General features: G+C 37.3%; 1 protein-coding gene across 7 annotated transcripts; it reads right to left on the bottom strand.

Moving 5' to 3' along the window:
* Positions 1-2,030: 2,030 nt before the first annotated feature.
* On the bottom strand, positions 2,031-19,455 carry mtmr12 (myotubularin related protein 12). 7 transcript variants are annotated; one of them, XM_083526864.1, is made up of 17 exons: positions 19,235-19,455; positions 15,220-15,277; positions 14,958-15,097; positions 12,126-12,198; positions 11,859-11,995; positions 11,233-11,320; positions 10,352-10,475; positions 10,140-10,215; positions 8,896-8,993; positions 8,123-8,247; positions 7,955-8,033; positions 7,786-7,856; positions 7,520-7,689; positions 6,269-6,445; positions 5,699-5,857; positions 4,271-5,461; positions 2,031-4,218 (listed from the first exon to the last, which is right to left on the bottom strand). In XM_083526864.1, the coding sequence occupies exons 1-16, from the start codon at positions 19,301-19,303 to the stop codon at positions 4,868-4,870; spliced, it is 2,238 nt and encodes a 745-aa protein (XP_083382990.1). In that variant the 5' UTR covers positions 19,304-19,455; the 3' UTR covers positions 2,031-4,218; positions 4,271-4,867. The 7 variants fall into 7 exon arrangements, with proteins under 7 accessions (XP_083382990.1, XP_083382984.1, XP_083382985.1 ...); XM_083526858.1 differs by having other exon boundaries at positions 4,283-5,461; XM_083526859.1 differs by having other exon boundaries at positions 4,308-5,461.
* Positions 19,456-20,578: the final 1,123 nt, after the last annotated feature.

Genomic DNA, 20,578 nt, shown 5'->3' with positions numbered 1-20,578 from the left:
ATATTTCAGCCATCACATCACATGTGGCAAAGGTCAAAGAAATCCGCTGTCAGGAATCAGCACTGTGGGCACCTGGTAGTGTAAAGTACATGTTCCTGAAGCTGTTGCTTTAACCAATTAGATTTTGAATTGGTGACACTGGGCGTACAATAATGTAATTTTCATGCCATTTGAAAAAACAAAAATTGGACGGTCTGAAAGCGTAAAATAAAAAATAAATTTGAGCTTGTGCAGTTTGTTACGGATGCGGTTTATGAGCTCTGACTAGTGACGCTTTCAGACCGTCCAATTTTTGTTTTCTTCCCTGTAGAATTTGCACAAAAACACAATTTGCCTTCATGTAAAATTCCCAGGAAAACCGTAATGAACAGAAAATTGATGGAGTCATTTTATAGGTTAATATTGATGCTTCTGCAAGAGAAAGGAGACTTCAATTGTGTTCATTTGGTTACTAGCTTCAGTGGCATTCATTCTCGCTGCATGAGATACCTGTTTGTATATATATATATATATATATATATATATATATATATATATATATATATATATATATATATATATATATATATACCACGTTTCTGTGTAATACTGATTTTATTTTATTTTTTTACAGCTGTGGCATCATTGTGTTAAGGTTTAGGTAGGACACCACTCAAGGCCTAGGTGGGAAACGCAACTGGGAAAAAGCCATGAACAGGGAAATTCACAAATAGTCTTCATGATCATTAACAAGGCCTTTGGGATAAAATTCACCCAGCGGAAACCCAAATGTATATGCAAGACTGAATACAGATTGTATTGTACATGACCCTAGATTTATACCAGTTACCATGGAGCTGTGTCTCCTAGAACCTAATCTACTTTGGAGGAATACTTTGTGGAAAACAAATTCTGGCAAATATATATATATACATTTTCAAAGATCAAATGATATTTGATATCATACAATCGTTGTTCAATCATTATTGAATATTAAAACGCCCCTACATTTGCAGTCAACCTTTACTTATTTATTTTTATTCTAAATGAGGTCTTGTTTTCGGTGAAATTTTGATGAAGTGCACAATTTTCCTTGGTGAAATTCAGCTGGAACAATTAGTACGTAAATTATAAACAGTGGATTCTAAAATTAAAAAAAATAATAAAAAAGGTTAAAGATTTAAAAGGTTTTACTTGCATGCCATATATTAGTAAATGAAATAATGAAACAAACTCATGTTTGTTGACAGAAACTGTTTCACTGTTCATTACACTGTAAAAGCAGGTAGCTCTTCACACATCCTTGTCTTCAGCACCACTCATATTACATCACCTCATTACTACAAACTCTTCACATGCTGTTTTTGCACATCTTTTTTTGACTGCTGCTATTGCTCTTTTGCACAACATTTTGTTTACATTTTTGTGTAATTACAATGTTCACTCCCTGTTCACTTACACACCGCAGTGTGTAATACACATCTGGTTCACTGGGGGCGCTGTTTTGCGTATTTGTCCTACACTGTGTCTGGTATTGTCTTTGCACTGTTTGCACCAGGATGCACACGATGCACTTTATATGGCGAGGACACTTAGTCTTTAACCCTGTGTTTTTCTGTGATTGTTGTTTTATGAGACACCAGGGTTCAGAAGCATTGTTTCATTTTACTGTGTACTGCGTCACCTATATATGGTTGAAATGACAATAAAAGATTCATGACTTGACTCTTGGCTGCATTTATTGACAAACCTATGTTATGACCGTTCCAGACTCTTTATTGATGCTTGTGAGCGTATTTAAATGTTTATGGTAGTTACCATTTAAAAACCTAAACCAAGCAATGCCCTTATTGTCTTCTATTATTCCTTATTCATCTTTGCAGTGAACAAAAGAATTCTCATTATTTCATTCGATTACTACAATATTATTGAAAACACCACCATCATTAACGCCTAATTCAACTCTCCACTCTGCTGTAAATGATGTTGCTTTTTAACTTAAATGATTAAATCACACAACTTGGAAAAAAAGGAGGAACCCCCACTCACGGTAAAGCAGAAGAACATGTATTGGATGATTGAGTGAGAACAGAACGCATGTACAGTCATCAGAACCAACAGAACGAACGCCATATGTTCAAAATCGTTGTTGAACAAACTCGTCCCAGTAAAAATCATTAGCTTTATGTAACAGTGTCTGAGCGCAAACAGGCAGTAGTACAATCATGTAAAAAAACAAAACAAAAAAAAACCAAACAGCTTATAAAAGAAGCACTTGATTCCAATTAAACATTCATTCATAAAGGTATAAGATTTGATTATAAATGCAAATATAACATTAAGGTGTAATTATATAAATTACACTGTAGGCACCTTTTATGTGATTTGTATACTCCTAATAACACTTTATCCATTCTGCAATAACCTAAGGCACTTTCCTTTTGCGAACAAATGTGTTACAGGTAACTTTTTCGGCTTAAGTATATATTTATTGCATACAGGGCAAGAAAATGCCGGCTAGGTATTTCTTTATTATGCTTTTTCAAGTTCTCAATGTGTCTTTACATGACTTAGTTGTTTTACACAACATTGATGAAATCCTTCTTTGAAATATTTATAATAAAAGTAATGCATAAGCAATCACAAAACCTTAACTTCTCTTGCAAAGTGCAAATATTTTTAGCTAATCATACACTATATAAACAGAAGTATTGGGACACACCTTTCCTGCAATATGTGGTTCTTCTCCAAATTGTTACCACAAAGCTGGAGGCACACAATTGTATAAGACGTGTTTGGATGCGGTATAAACTGTTCCAGCATGGCAGGGCCCCTGTGCACAAAGCGAGCTGCATGAAGATATGATTTACATGGTTTGGAGAAGAAGATCTTCAATGTAGCCTGGGCCTATTAAACACCTTTAGGATGAATTGGAACACTGATTGCACCCCTTCACTCTAAGGGAATTGAAGGGAATTCTAAAAGCAAACTGGGACTAAATGTGGAATGTGGTGCTCAAAAAGCACATGCCATACTAATGACAAGGTGTCCGCAAACTTTTGGCAATATAGTGAAATGGAATTCAGGAAAGTCATGTTAAAAAGCAGTTACAGACCTTCAGTCATTTTTTTATTATTGTTTGTTCCCTGTCTTTCAGATTCACCGTCAACCAGCAGATGGCACCAAATCACACATGTTTATTAGCAATTTCTTTAAACCTTGGGATGCGTTATGAAAATCATTTAAAACATTAGGCAAATTGATTTGAAAAAAATAAATAAATAAATAAGGCCTATTCTAGATTTGTTTTATGGTTGACTTGGATTGGATCTGCATGTATATTTTAGCTACCCATAAAAAACCCCACTTAAACCTTTTAAACCAGTAAGACTGCAGTCAGTAGTTAAGGCATTAGACCAAATGAGGTATGCACCATAAGGCTGAGCAAGTTATATGCATTATACACATAATATAATAAAGCAAAAAGGCAACAAACAATGCAAACAGTATCTTAATATGTAAAACTGTACATATAATATTTGCTTCTAGGCATGAAAACATGGATAGATTAATCTAGAGCACATTCATTTCGATTAAATCCAGAACATTTCCTTACACTCCACTGTTATACTAGTCATATGAATCAGGCTGTATCATAACGAGTAGCACTAGAAAAGTGCTATTAATGAAAAAAATATAACACTTCATCCATTCTAGATTGTGCAACCTTGTAAATAAATGCCAAGCCAACATATTGGATGTACAAAATAAACACATCGCGCTTGCGTTTATTCTTTGATATAAATTTAATTCTATTCGGCTCAAGTGAAGGTTCTGATACAGTAAAATCCACCTACAGTATAAATAATGCTTTTCCCCCGCTTTATCCCTCATATCACTAAGAGATCATTCGCTAGACAAAGGCTTAAGGCTTTAGGTCTCATCTTTAAATCATTCATAAGCACAGGTCCTAGTCAAAAGCCCCAGTGTGCCTGTTGGTAAATAATTACCTGTAAATTATAAAGTGCATTTAAGGCACATCTAATTTGCATTTAATGACAACAAAAATGGTAAAGTTCTCAGAGCGGTCATGTTAATACCTCATTAAATCCTCCTATAATTCAGCAGACGAGTCGTAATAATCACACTAACGTTTCTGCCCTTTAAAGGGTGAGATTTCGTTTGGATCGATATCTTTCATGTGTTTAATAAGAAATGACAGCCATTTAGACTTGACAGCTTAATTTATATATATATATATATATTTCTGTGTGTGTGCGCATGTGTGTACAGACAGACAGACAGATAGACAGATTAGATAGATAGACAGATTAGATAGATAGATAGATAGATAGATAGATAGATAGATAGATAGATAGATAGATAGATAGATAGATAGATAGATAGATAGATAGATAGATAGATAGATAGATAGATAGATAGATAGATAGATAGGCCTTATAGAAACTATAATAATAGGCCTATTAAACTATAATATATGCCATTGTGGGTGCGGGTCTTCATTCTTACCAAGCAGAAGTCTCTCTAGCGACTGCTGCCTGATTGCATGATAGTTGAAAGCCAAGTTGAACTGAAACAGGAGGAACAAGGTGTGGCTCCTGCATGATTGAAATGAAAACCTGCATCCACAGCAGCTACGCAAAAGACCTGCCTTTAAAAATCAAAAGGCTTCACCCAAAGGGTCTGCGTGCTTTTGCAATGGAGTTATTGCAAGGTTTTTATCCTGCCTTTTTTTTTATTTTTTTTTTTTTACCTAAAACGTTTGATAGTTTTTTTTTTTTTATAAGTTGTAATCTGTGAAGACTTTTTATATCCATTGTAAAGAGACACGTGTGACTCCAAGCCACTCTAAATAGGACTCCTGCTCCTAAACAAAGCTTATAACTTCACTGCTTTCGTCATCTTGGCTTGCTAGCTTATCGCTCACCATCAGACTATGTAGAAGGCTCGTGGGAATGGCGGGCTTTGAGTACCAGGTCCGACCAGTAGCAAAGGGGAAAGAGGACGACAGACGCACTGAGGTCCGTGTGAACGCTATTGGACATGGCTGCAGGCGATGGCTTACAGCCTGATTTTCACAGCATCCCCTTCGTTCCAGCTGACTCTGGAGCTCCTGCACTTGAGCCAGGAGCTCAGCAAGTTTGCTTGTGACGGCCACGGGGCCCCCACCCACGATCTGGCTGTCGGGGATCCAGCGGAGGCAGCGCTGCATCCACAGACGCATGGTTGGTCCAGACAGACATGGCAGCAGCAGGCCGTGCGGGTCCGGTGGGCGACGCTGCCAAGCCTCATAAAACTCGCTAGTGGATCCTGCCACCGGGCTTTCGGGTGACACCATCCAGCGACTGAGACGTTTTACACGAAGCAGTTTCTTCAGGCTGTCTGCCTCATCTTTGAAGAAACCTTTCTTGGGAGGTGTTTTGAATGCAGAGCTGGGCAAGGACAACTGCCGCTGGTGCTGCTGAGCAAAAATGAAAATTATCTGTTACTTATATCGAAAAGCTTTGGATGTTCTACATTTAATAATAATTAAATGTGAAAACTTTTTTTTTTTTTTTTTTTATACTTAAGGTCTGTGCATATTCCTTTCAAATCAAAACTTTGAAGTTTTAGTCAAAACAAGTTAGATTAATTTCAGTTCAGAATAGTTTATGTACAGATGATGGAAAATCACAGCAATGTTGAATGCTCTCTTCACCTTTCCTCGAGGAACTCTGCGTAGGGTTTTCTCTTGCTTGAGCTTCTCGCTATACAGAGGGTTCAGGAAGAGCTGCTGCGCCTTGCAGTCAAACTGCACCGACCAGTCCCACACTGCAGGGCAGGTCAATGGGCCTCTTTGTGAGTACTGAGACTCGGCCTGCCAACAAATTCAAGCAGCAGTAGTGAACAGGAGGGGTATCTGTTAGAAAGTGATGGACGAGCACACACTCGGGCTAACAACATTAACACAAGGAGAGAACTGTTCGCTTTTTGGACTGAGGATATGGTACTGCGAAGGTAGCAGTAGTGCGCTGTTACCTTACTGCTGTTCTTGAACATCAACAGTATCAGGTGTTTAATGCGGTTAGGATTGTTTATTCGGTTTACAAAACGTCTAAAGGAAGTCAAGTGTCTGGTATGATGCATCAGAGAGGAATGCAAAACAACCGGTTTCTGTGCGAGGATGACCTTGAAAAATTAAGTTGGAGCTAAATCACGTTCTATCAGACAAAACAACTAAAAAGCGACTTTAATAACATTCTCATCGCGTGTTAGCCGTTAGCGCTACCTTCATTGTGCTTTCCATCTGGTGGGCAGAATTAAAAAGGAATGTGCTGAAGATTGGCACATGGACACTGTCGGACAGGACGGTCAGGTACGTCTCGGAAAACTGGAAGGCTGTTTCGTGTTGCTGAACCAGCTGCCACACACACTCCAGAAAGAGCAGGAAGATTGGGGACTGACACTGTGGAAAAGAGAGGAAACCCTGATCACCTTACATGCTGAAATAGGAAAAAAACGCTAAATACCAGACTCTCTCTTAATTCTCGAAGTTAAAGAAAGCAAAACACTGGCTGAACTATAAAAAACAATATACTACATGGACAAAAGTATTGTGACACCTGACTTTTCTAGCCAAGTCTGGTTCTTCCCCAAACTGTTAGCACAAACTAGAGGCATGCAATTGCATTCCATTGCCTTTGGATGAGGTAGAATTAAATTTACCCCCTCACTTGACCCACACCTGTTCCAGCAAAAATATGATTTATTATTTTCATAAAGCAACAATTAGCATGTGGTGTAAACGTCTTCTAACTACAAACTATGACAGGTTTAAAAAAAAATATTCACCCAAAATATGTTTTTGTACTGAAACCTTTTAAACTCTTCTAATTCATTCCACAGATGATGACACCGGCATGTCAAATTAACCTTGAAACACTGTTGTATCTCCAAACCTCTCCAAGGTGACAAACGTGAGTCATGTTGTTCAGGGATATATTGCCTGGCTGAAGAACAGGATGGTGGCACACGTACAACAGGATTTTGCAATTTCGTAGATGTTGATCAACTAGTTGAAAGCTTATTCATTTATAAAAAATGTGCATACATTATATATAGTCAGCAAGCCGCAATTATAGATCTTTATATACATAATCAGAATACTTTATTGATCCTATAGGGAGATTGTTTAATTAAAAAAAAAATAAATAAATATATATATATACACACTCACACACTCACACACTCACACACTCACACACTCACACACTCACACACTCACACACTCACACACTCACACTAACTGTACTTGCTCAATAGCCTCTGCCTTTATATTTATTTGCGGTAAATTTTCTCCACTTGTTAATTTGCATAATGCTACTATTATAATTGTACTTATAAACAATGTTGATTCTGTACCAGCCATGTGCACACGTATACAGCATACAGTCTAAATACTGTAGGCCTTACAGTGGGCTCTGCTACTACAGAACATTCTCCATCCTGCTTTTACATTGCTTTAATTGCACTTAACTACCTCCTTGTCCTTCTGATGAAGGTGATTGCATCGATCGAGGAAAGCATGGCAGCCAGCCACCCATTCTTTCTGCACCAGGCCCTGAAAGCCTGCCAGAGTCCTGTAGTGAGAATCCAGCATGATCTGAACCAGGCTAGAAATAACGCAGCACAAGTCAGTGCCTTCCTCCTCTGGAACACAAAAAGAGGATTCGACTGCTGTTCAAGATCTCAAAAAAAAAAAAAAAGATATCACGATTGACACCGACACGGACACTCGATACCTACCCATTATAAGAACATTGGTATTTTCCTTTTCAAGGCACTCTACCACTTCCACTGCTTTATGGAGACACTGTCTAAAAATAAAATCAATAACGGGGATTTCTCCAATTATTATTATCTCATAAGCTTTAAAAAGGTACATTTATTTTTTTTAAGGCAAAATATCTAAAACCTTATCATTTCTAGCCAGCCTGAGCTTTCAAGTGAGGAGAACCACTTGACGTCTGACACCCAAAAATCAGTGGAATTATCTGTAAAAGAAAGAGGATTCAAATCTGAGATAGACACATGGCTCTGCTATCAAAATTCAAGTCTTTTTTGTAATGAATTTAAGACTCACCAATGAGAAAAAATTGTTTAAACTTGGTGTAAGACTGCTGAATGTCCTGAATGGTAGGAAGCGTTTCAGACAAGTCCTCTGTTTTAACAGAATAAAGGTGATTTTGAGCCACAGCCTGAAGCATTCTGTAAAAGAAATAAAAAAAATTCAAAAAAAGCATTTTGAACATAGGGAATGGGGGAAAAAAAAGCTTTTCTTTTTGGATAAAAGCAGTAGTAGATTTCTTTAGACAAATTGTCAGTGGTTCTATATATATTTGGGGGATAAATGTAGCTAAACAACTACTGAAGAGATACATTAAATCTAATTCATTTGAACCAGAAGTGGAAAACAATGAATTACATTACTACTGTAATCAAGTAATTTTTTGAGGTATATACTAGATATAAAGTAGTTTATAAAGGAGTAATCTTTAATTTTAGTATATGTAATTTTACTTATGTTGTACGTATGTTTTGTACTTCAAAAAGTAACCAAATAATGTTTACTCTGAGTAATAAAAAGAAATTAGCCACTTTCTAATTTTACTTTAGAAAGTAATTGCATTTTGTGCATTTGTTAACCCGTAATCTTAGTTGTACTCCAGCAAATGTTTAAAGTAAAAGTACTTTTACTTAAGTAGAATATTTTAGTAGTCTTTCCACCTCTGATTTGAACAGCAGACTTACGAAATGGTGAGACCTAGTTCTTAAATTGACAAGACCCCCTGGAAAACCCCCTGGAAAACCCCCTGGAAAAGGTGAAACTGTATTATGGTGTTTAAACACGTGTACCTCTCCACATAGGCTTGCACGACCCCGTCTTCCTGATTTGTGGGTACAGAGGAGGATTTAAATAAAGCACAGCCACTATGGTGGGACCAGCACCAAATCTGAAAAAACAAGAATACATGAATGAAAAAAAAAAAAAACGCTTATATGCATATATTCTATAAGGTCACAATATTAGCACAGAGTTGGTCCTCCCTTTAACCGTTACTCGCCTGGGAAAGCTTTTTACTAGTTTTTGGAGTGTGACTATGGGGATTCGCTCATCAGTCACAATAACAAGTGAGGTCAGGCACTGATGCTGGAGCGAAAAGGCCTGGCCAGCGACCTTGATAAATCCTGTTTATGGAGCTTGATTTGTGCACAGGGGCACTGTTATGTGGAAGATGTTTAGTTCCAATGAAAGCAGTGCCACAGACTGATCACCTCCATGCAACGCCGAATTGAGGCAGTAATTGAAGCAAAAGGAGCCTTTACCAAGTATTGAGTACATATACAGTAAATGAACATACTTTCCAGAAGTGCAACAATTCACTAAAAATGTTTTTTCATTGGTCTCATGAAGTATTATAATTTGTTGAGAGTGAATTGGTGGGTTTTTGTTTAATGTGAGACAAAATCATCACAATTAAAAGAACCAAAGGCTTAAACGACTTCAGTCTGAGTGCGAGTTTCACAATTCGAGTTGAATTACTGAAATAAATGAACTTTTCCACGACAATCTAATTTATTGAGATGCACCTGTATAGTCGTTCTCAAACCCCTTTATCAACTTTATTCATTATTTCACTGAACACACTGGAGAGGGTGAATAACTATGAAAGTTGGTGAAACCTCTTCCTTTTTTTTCTGTGATTTTTTTTCAGCCTAATCATTTGCATAAATGAATGTGATTGGCCATTGACAATGGTTCCTGTTTTTTTGTTTTTGTTTTTTATTTGAGTTCATCTGTAGCCATTTTTTTTGCATGCACTGGTTCTGCTACAGTACATTTTGACTGTTCTGCTAAATTTATCTGGTGGGTCTGCATTCTGACTACCGTTTTACATATTTATTATTTAAATATTTACATTTCCGGTATTTGGCAGACGCCCATATCCAGAGCGACTTAAAAAACAAGCAGTTGAAGGTTTAGGGCCTTGCGTAAGAGCCCAGCAGTAGGATTTAAACTTGTGACCTTCCAATCCAAAGTCAAATGCCTTATCCACTGGGCTACCACCTCTTACTCTTACTGTAACCGTAATACTTACTGGTAACCCGCTTCCTGGGAATTGACCTAAATCCTCATCAGTGACAGCTGCTGGAATGATGAAGTACTTTGGTAATCTACAAAGAAATGTGAACATATTTGAGCAAATTAAAAGAATCCTATTGTGAATGTAATTGGCCGTGAAACCTGTACTATTGTATTTAGCTCCAATGGTGGCAATTTGTAAATCTGAGAAGAGAAGTCATGACTTACTTTGTGGAAAGTTCAAAGTTCTCGTTGTTCGTGACTAATCTACAGTTTCCTTTGGTTCTTTTCATTTCTTGCATCCAGTCAGCTGATGAATCGAACATAACAGTCTTCTCTGCTGTATGCATTTCTGAATGGCAGAAATGATGCATCCAGTCATGTAATTATACTTGCGTCACTGGCGGAAGCCCTTGTCCAGAGCGACTTACATTTATCTCGTTTATACAACTGAGCGGGGCCTTGTTGATCAGCCTAGCAGTCACAACTTGGTGGATCCGGGATTGAAACTCACAACCTTTCCGATCTCAAATCCAACAATTTAACCACTAATCTACCAATTCCCTACTTACTTATTGATTAGGTGCTTTAACTGAATCATTACATTTGGAGAAAACTTAAGCACTTCCCCTCCCTTTATTTCTTGATGGTGTTATATATTAAAGATTTGAAACATATGTTAAGCATTGTAACATGGGAATCTGACAGCTGCTCTGTGAGTTGGCTGACAATTTGTATATTATGAAGGAAACTAGGACTATTTTAAACCCTATCACAGTTGTAGGGATGTCAGATGTGACAGCTGCATTAAAAGCATAAAGAAGCTTTGTTTTTTTTCAGCAAAATACAAACACAGACGAAATTGTCTTCCTAATAATGAGCAGGCAGAAAACACATTGTTGTTTTATTCGTTTGTTCTACTTATTTATTGTACATACGGTTTATGTTTATATTCATTTAGACATTGACAGACTTAGATAGGACTTTACTAGCAATAAATGAATATAAAATGATTTTTTTTAAGTATGTTTGTGTGTAACTCAATATAAAATGATCAATCTGGTTTAAATTCATGGAGATTTATATTAATTTAAGATGAAATTTAGTACCTGGTCTTGCTGCATGAGCGTAAGCAAAAGCAAAGACGCACTTCAGGGACTTTGGCTCCAAGCAGTGATGAACAATACCCCGAAAAATCTAATGCAAAAAAAAAAAAAAAAAAAAAAGTGGGAACAGTCAATAATCAGAATTCACGTTCTGTGTTATTTCCATGAGAAGACACTACATGGACAAAAGTTTGTGGACACCTAAGCATAAGATTCAAGTGTGTTTTTTTGAAAGTGCTGTAATAATAACCTCCACTCTTCTGGAAACAACAAGATTTTAGAGTGTGATTTTGAAGTGTTCATTCAGCCACAGGTTTGGGATGCAGTCAGCATTTTGATTCATTCTAGAGGTGTTCAGTAGTGTTTGAGGTCAGAGCTCGATAGCAGGCCACTCATGATCTTACCCTCCAGCCCACATCACTGAGCTCACTTTGTGTGCAGGGACATTGCCATGCTGGAACAGGTTTGGGTCTCATAGTTCAAGTGAAGAGGAAATTTAAACCTATCACATCCAAAGACGTCCTATACAATTGTGTGGGTCCAACTTTGTAGTAAAAGTTCAGGGAAAACCGTATATGGTTAGAAAAGTAAGGTTTCCCAATACTTTGGTCCATGTTGTATACAGTTACCTTTTTGGCATCCTCTTCTTTGGTATAGGTTAGACAGAATTGGAAGACACGCAGGTCTTTACAGTGAATGATGAATTTGGATGGATATTTATTTGCCAGGAAGCCTCCAGTTATCAACTTTCTCTTTTCATCGTAAACTGTGGAACAGATCACAAAGATGCACTGTTAGACCGTGAGATTTAAAACACTGAAAATATTATGTTATTTGTGAATCTTCTGGCATAGAAACTATAAAAGAAACATTCAGGTTTTCGTTTGTTTCACTACCTCCGTAAACATGGTCCACACACATTAGAGGAATGTCATTTTCTCCATAAAGCTTATTCCTGAAGTGTTGGGTCTGAAGAAGAAAAAAACAATACCGTGATATTTCAATGAAAAAAGAAAATCCACACTTAACGATTTATTGTGTGCAAAGTTTACACTTATTTCTTCTACATGTTGGTCTATAGCTCTTTACCCACAATGCTGGCACTGCTGAGATTTTGCCAATGCTTTATTTCTACCTAAAGAAATGGATTCAGCAGCACTTTAATCCTTTAGTCTGAGAGACCAACTTTTGAAGCTTCAACTTTCACGCGAATACTACAACATTTACAGCATCCAGAGCGACTTACAATTGAGCATTTGAGGATTAGGGGCCTTGCTTAAAAGCCCAGCAGTAGCAGCTTGATGATCCAGAGTCCAGTGCCTAAACCACTGAGCTGCAACCTTCACTAATACAACTAACACCATCACACTCATCATCTCATAGATAGCTAACCAGCCACACTGAGTCTTTGCCCTAGCTCAGTGTCGTATAGCTGGAATGCATCCTGGGACTTTGAGTCCAAAGTCCAAACTTTCTTCACTATTTCCAGACCAGATTTCTCATGAATGACATTAAAAACTACTGAAGAAAAAAACAAATAAGAAAATGGGATTTTTACAATTTTTTTCATGCCTAAAAACTTTTTTTCCCCCCCATTAAACAACATTAGAGCTGTGCAAGCAAACTTCTGAATAACTAAAATACATCACCGACTATCAAATGCTGACATTTCAATATGAATAGGTTTGATGGTGGAGATTTTCTTTAACATACCAGCCGTTGTTTTGTACGGATGCACAATGTTAGAAAAAGCAGAAACAATGGGTTCATGCTTACAGAGCTGATCGAATGCACTATTTATTAAACCGCCACACAATGTTTTCTCTCTGTTTTTAAACAGATGGACATTTCCTGCTGCCTGGCAGACGGTGCATTCTCACACCACTCGATTGCTGTTTGTGAACGCAAAAACCAAAATGAGTCTATTAGGACGGAACTTCCTACTTTTGCACCAAGTATCAGATCAACCTAAACGTATCTACATGAGCTACACTGAAGCGCTGAGACTGAGTACTGTTACGCGTAAAACGTTATGCTGGGTAGGTCGGTCGGGTTTGGGCTCAGATGCGGTTTAAACAGAGATCGCTCCTTGATGTAGCATTTGTGGTGTTTTGATGTTCGCATTTTCATGTTTAGCAAGTCTGCTTTAATGGTGAATGCATTTCCAACCGCAGTTACTCTGGCAATGAATCACACTCTCAAGTTCCTGAAATGCCACTTTAGGTAAAAGTAGTCACCTGACATAGTTCCTCTTTGGCACACTCACTTTGTATATAGAACAGGTTCATTAGATAAACACAAACAGGTGCACTGCAAACTTTTGATTATTAAAATCAAATGAATGGCACTGTGTCTGTTATTATAATACAACATTTAGTCTAGTATAGTTTTTATGTATAGTTTTTATTTATGTCTGTACTTTAAGTCACTAACAGCCGGGAAACAAATTCCTTGTGTGTGTCAACACATTGGCCAAATTCTGATTCTGATTCAGTGTGTACACAGTAAAATATACTGAATGTGTGATCATTAATCCTGCATTACACTGGAGAAATTATGCATCAGAATTCTATCATAAAATTCAGTTGTCAGGAAATCAAGACTCATGACACATACTGATAGTAGAGCCGATGTTTTGTTGTTGTTTTTTTAACACCTTGCCAGCTTTCATGGCTATGTTCAGGACAAAATCCAGGTTTAGTTATACAAATATAAAACAAACAAACAAAAAAAAGATTTTTGACCATTTTTTCTAAAAAACCTTAAGAATTTGATTAAAAGGGGTAGAGGTTTTTTAGTTTTAGGATTTTGACTGAGGGAACATTTTGTCCAATTTTCTCCTAAAAATTAAAAGTCTGTGTGTTTGTTTTGAGTGTGTAAATAACTGAATCCCAGCAATTATGAAAATGGGATTTATGTTTCTTTTGAGTAGATCATGAAAGTAAACACGTCTAGTAAGCGAATGTCTATTTGAATGAACTGAAAGACCGATACCAAAAGTACCTCCACAAATCTCCAATAACTGCACGATATGTAATACAAATATTATCACAGTACTCGAGCCTGATTAAAGACTGTCTCCAGCAAGATTTCATAGATTTTACACTAAAAAAAAAAAAAAAAAAAAAAAAAAGCACTGCTTCTCAGTCTTCACCACTAAGCTGGAAGTAACCACTGAACAACGACTCTCGATTTATTCTCTGCCAGCTGACTTACTAGCTGATTAAGATCATGAGAGAAACGATTTGTGTTTGGTGTGTTTCGAAGTTGTACATGTATAAATAGAGTGCAAAGTGAGCGACTGTTTAAATGCAAAAAGCTCTAAAATGAACAGGACAATGTGATATTTCCAATTAAAGTGAAGCATGGACCTAAAGAACACTTTATAATATCTATAATGCTACAGTAACATTAGCTAGATACCTTAACCAATCAGAAACCACCTTTTCTGATGTCGGTTGTTGCGAAGGAAAAACAATAAAAAAATGATTGCTTCTATAAATTTAATAAACGTGTTTTCAATGGCATCCCACTAGCGAATAATTCATAGTCCAGTCCACAGCTGAAGAACACTGTGCTGGTTCTTATAATAACAGAACACTTAACGACAGGACCTCTACCACTGATGACGCCACCATCAACTCTGCCGTCACGACCGGCAACGGCACCACAACCAATACCATATTCGTACCATACCATAATCACACCATGCAAGCCGTCTCCCTTACCGTCTCCTCCAGCGGTGTCTCGTCGCTGACGAAAGAGACGCGGAAATTAGTGCAGAGGAGCGTGCCGAAGATTCCCCGCTGAGAGAGGTCATCCTGTGTGTGTTTGAGAACAGGGCTTGCACTGCAGAACACGACTTCCCCTGAGAAATTGGCAGAAGAATACATAAAACCACTGTAGAAAGGCGATTTCATTTAGCAGTCACTTTGTTCATAAAATACTCATTTTTCACTAATTCCTGTGGATGGGTGTGTGTGTGGGTACCTGGTAGCAAGTTGGGATGTCTCTCTTTCTTTTGTGACTCTTTCTCAGATTTGATTTCCTGTGCAGAGAGTCAAATCAAGCCGTTTATATTGTAAATAGTAGAACTTGATATACATTCATTTGCACACACCATCATAACAATTCAATTCATTTTTTATTTGTATTTGCGCTTTAAACAAGGGACATTGTCTCGAAGCAGCTTTACACAGATAATGCGCTAATAAAGAATGAATCAGATGGTTCTTTATAAGTGTAAGTTTGTCCCTAATGAGCGAGCCGGTGGCGATATCAGGGGCATTTCTGATTATTACTCGAATTCACAACAATGATTTATGGCAGTCTGCATACTGGAAAGAAAACCATGTATGAACAGTTGACCTGTTAAATTTGCTCCCTATTGTGCAATATAAATGATTTATTTGGCGTTTTTTGTTTTTTTACTGTAACTACTGTCGCCAAAACAAATTCATTGAAAGTGCAAACATGCCAATAAAGCTCTTTCTGATTCTGATGTATGTCACATCAATAGGCTTCAGCCAGTTCAAAGACTGAAACTGACTGGATTATCAATAGCACCAATGATCAAATCCAACTATTATACAGACTGAAGAAAGCCAACAGAGACCTGATCTGTAGTACTGCACCACTGTCAAATCTGTGAACTTGAATCCTTGGGCTTAGTAACACATTAATCCTGTTTGGTAGATTTCTAGAGGGGATATGGCTGAATTCTCAAGCATATGGCTCATTCAGTTTGACCCCAAAATAAAACTAAAAGCCAGTGGAATGTGAGTAAATGTTTGCATACCACTTTGTCATTACAAAGACAGCATACAAGTGTTTTATATAAGGGTCGATGTTTTTTGCGTGGTGGACAGTAATGTAGTAAATGTGATTCGTAATTTCACGTATCTCGATCAAATCCAATTTTATTTGTCACATACACATACATACAGAGTACGACATGCAGTGAAATACTTTGTACGACTGTCCGGCATGAGGGAATAGGATGGGGAGAAGAAATAAAACAAAGAAAAAAGAAGGCAGATAAATAAAGAGAATTAACTATGTAAAATATAAAATATATAAAGATACCGTAATTTCCGGACTATTAAGCGCACCCATATATAAGCCGCACCCACGGAATTTTACAAATATTTTTATTTTGAACATAAATAAGCCGCATCAGTCTATAAGCCGCACTACAGTACACTAATGTACTTTACACAGGCTTTAACAAAAGACACGTTACACACTGTGTAACGGGTGAAATATGTTGTGATTCCTTCAGGAGCATAGCGGTATTTTGGGAATATCCTGCCACTGCATTCCTCCGGTATTACTGTGTGTGTGTGAGACTGAGGAATATGTCCTTATTATTTTCTGATGCTGTTTTCTAAGTTTCTTTGACTAACCTGTAACGCTGTTGCCAAGAATAATAAAAAAGCACGAGTTTTGGAAACCTGTCTGTGCTTATATGATTTCTGTTGCAACTGGAGTTAGCGAGCTCTCCCTTCACCCAGACTCAACGCGCTACAACGGCTTGTATCTAAACAGTAGCCGACCAAGAAAGTTCACTGTCTTCCTCCTTCCTTTCACAACTATTTCTCTCAGGAGTTTATCTTTTGGCATCATTGTGAGTTTAAAAAAAACTTTTTTTCTCCCGATGCCGTGCAGCTCAGAACACAGGTGAGGTGCGTTTTTTTCATTTCCGTTCGGAAATTTCATCGGTCTAATGTTATAGGGTTCAGTTTTTTGGCTTGAAGTTTGTGAAACCGGGAAAAACCCAGGAAAATTTCATAAATTAGCCGCTTCGTTGTTTAAGCCACGGGGTTCAAAACGTGGGAAATAGTAGCGGCTTATAGTCCAAAAAATACGTTATATATGAGAAAAAATTTTATATACAGGGTATGCTTATGGATACGAGGTATGCTTATGTACAGTAAACAGTAATCACATAAGGTGGTTGATGTGATTGTCTTTAAAGTGAACGTGTGGTATAAAGTGCACAAGTGCAAGTCCAATCTGTACTTTACTGAAATGCTTCCATTTGGGGAGATTTTAACTTCACTGCATTTCAAAGTTAAATATCGTAAACAAATAATTTTATCATTTGAATAGATATCAAACAGTGTTTGAATAATGAATATTGTTCTTTATGATTAAGAGGTTTGTGACACAAATGATAATAGGAACATTACAGCCATAATAATTCATGGTACTTTCGATGCTGAAGCACATTTGAACGGAAATACTTTTGTACTTTTACTCAAGCGCACTTTTACTTTTACTGGAGTGATATTTTACTGTGTCTCTACTACATGCTTTGTGTACTTCATCCAACGCTGGTTAAAGATGATTTATGATTTCCTCTCAGATCTTTCCTCTTTTTTTCCCTCATTGTAAATTGTCTTGTTGCAGGATACACTCATATTTCATTTTCCACCAGAATCCACAGGAGTGCAAACTTTGGCTTTTATGTATTATCATAAAGCCATTTTTTTAATGCTTTAAAACTGGACGTTGGACAGCGTTAAACCTGATATGTGCTATATGAACGGCAAATCACGTGGACTCTGACCCTCCCAAGAGACCTGAGCTAAAGACAAGCCATAAAAACAATAAGCATCACAAAAGGTCGGCTATTTGCTACATGCCTCTGCTTCTCCAACACTCGATTATTATAGAGAAAAGTGGACTTCAATTTAGCTGCTGCAGCATCACACACACGCGCACGCGTGCACGCACACACACACACACACACCCCAGATATGCTGTCACACTACTCGCTCACACAACAGATATAGCTACATTCTCTCTCACACACACACACTTACCACACCATACTCTCTCAAGTTCTATCTCACGTACACTAGATACACACACACACACATCCATCTCTCTCTCTCTCTCTCTCTCTCTCTCTCTCTCACACACACACACACACACACACACACACAGCTATATATATACATTTTTCTCACATATACCATATAATGCATACACATTCTCTCACACACACCTACATACATACATGTACTGTTTCTTTTTTTTTTTTTTCTTATATTCTTCCCCTCTCTCTCTCTCTCTCTCTCTCTCTCACACACACACACCACATTGTCTCACACACACACCCCAGCTATAAATACATTTATTCTTTCAATCTCTCTCTCTCATAGGCATACCACATAATACACACATTCTCTTTCACACACACATTTATACATGCATTTATTTTTTTATTTCTGCTTCTCTCTCTCTCTCTCTCTCTCTCTCTCACACACACACACACACACACACACACACACACACACACACACTATAAACAGGCATAATCTTACAAATGTTCTTTCCATACAGTCCTTCTTTTTCTGTCTCACACACACACACACACCAACACTCGTTCTCATGCTTTTTCCCCCCACATATAATGCATACACATTCTCTCTCACACCAATATTATACACATTTATTCTCGCGCTCTCTCTCTCTCTCTCTCTCTCTCTCTCTCTCTCTCTCTCTCACACACACACACACCACAGAATACACACATTCTCTCGCGCACACATACTAGTTATTATATTATATTAGTTATAATATTTATAATTATATTATTATATTAGTTATTAATTTCTCTCTCTCTCTCTCTCTCTCTCTCTCTCTCTCTCTCTCTCTCAGAAGTGTTATTAAAAAAGTCACATGCAGTAATCATAATGTTCGCCTTTTACAGCTGATACATAGAAATTGGGTTGAGTTTTTTTTTTTTATATAAATAAGTAAAATAACTGGGAATAAAAACAAACTCTACAGTTTCCTCGTAGAGAGAAATTATTATTGAAATGACATGTGATCGTTTGCACTTCCATGTTGTGTTGGAGTGTGTAGTTCAACCCGCTCCCGGTGTCGCGCTCGAGCCCAAGCCGCTCTGTCATCAACATATAAACTTATTTATGTGTGGAATATACACGAACACAAACAACAACAACAACAACAAAAAGATAAACAACAACACTACCTCGGGCGTCACGTAGGACACGAACGACGGCTTGGCGCTTTTCGCTCCACCGCTCCCCAGGCTCAGCATTGCGGCGGGGGTCCGGAAACCGGGAACGCGCGAGCTCTGTCCCTTTGAGCCCCGCGCGAGAAATGTTCTTTTTTTTCCCTTTCCGCGCGTGAACGCGAGCCTGCGGGAGCGTAAACCACGCCCGAGCTCTCCGTCGCCGCTAGGGGGCGGGTCGTGCGTCAGCAAAAAAAAAAAAAAAAAAAAAAAACGCTCAATTTCATTGGCTACGGGAGCCGTCAATCATTTTCTTCCCCATCCGCTTCCTCGACCCCGAGACGCGCACGCAAATGCATGCAAACGCACAAGAACACTTCCCTTCATATACCGAGAAATTGGAAATGACACCTTGGCATGCAACAGTACAGTAATATAATATATACTGTATATTATCATTATTACTGTGCAGGGCTGAATGCTGGATTCTGATTGGTCAGAAGTTGTTGTATTAATTTTGTAATACAGAAGCTCAGACAGCAAATTCGCTTCATATTAATGCTTTCACCGGATATATTTTATAATTAAAACTTAATTAATGTGGCTGAGTCCAATGTCTTAACCCAGGGATCTTCAGCGTGTCAAACATAGGCACTGATCTTAAAATAATCATATTAAGCTCGTTATATTTAGACAATTAGAACTATGTTGTTGTTCATGCATCATTGTGTGTATTTTCATATATTTTTAAATCTTTTATGCATCATAAACATTTGCAGTTAAAAATGTGTTCACAGTTACACATTTATTTTAATAGATTTGCAGTTTTATACTATCAGGTGCACTATTATATATTTACATGCAATTCAGCTTTAATCTAAATAAAACTTTAATGAAATAATTGTTTCAAATATTTTGATGTTTTTACCCGTTATTTTATTAACAATTTTTTTTATGACTGTAGAGACAAACCTTTGTAAACTATTAAAAACAATCTACTTTATTGCCATAATTTCTATGTAAACTTTGTTAAAAGCGCTATGCAAATAAAATTATTTGCCGATCCCCAGATGAAGACCCATGACTTAACCACTAAGCTACCACGTACCACAAAATTGTACAAAAGAAAATATTAATGATGGGATATTTTTTTTAGTCATTTTTGAAGGACTTTTCAGAACGTCAATGACATTTTTATTTCTGTTAAATTATAAAAATAAATTCTTCGTTAAATAATTCCCCTGCTATACGCTCCATAATGTTATTCTGCATGAGTCTCTAAGATGAGGGAAGAAACATTTATTCATTGTTTCCCTTTTATTGTCTCACTATGTTATAATGTGGAGGTGCATTATTTTAGTT

This window comes from Silurus aristotelis, assembly GCF_946808225.1.
Source record: "Silurus aristotelis genome assembly, chromosome: 23".
NCBI lineage: Eukaryota > Metazoa > Chordata > Actinopteri > Siluriformes > Siluridae > Silurus > Silurus aristotelis.
Note: the sequence above shows the minus strand (reverse complement) of the source record. Positions and strands in the feature narration are given on the sequence as shown.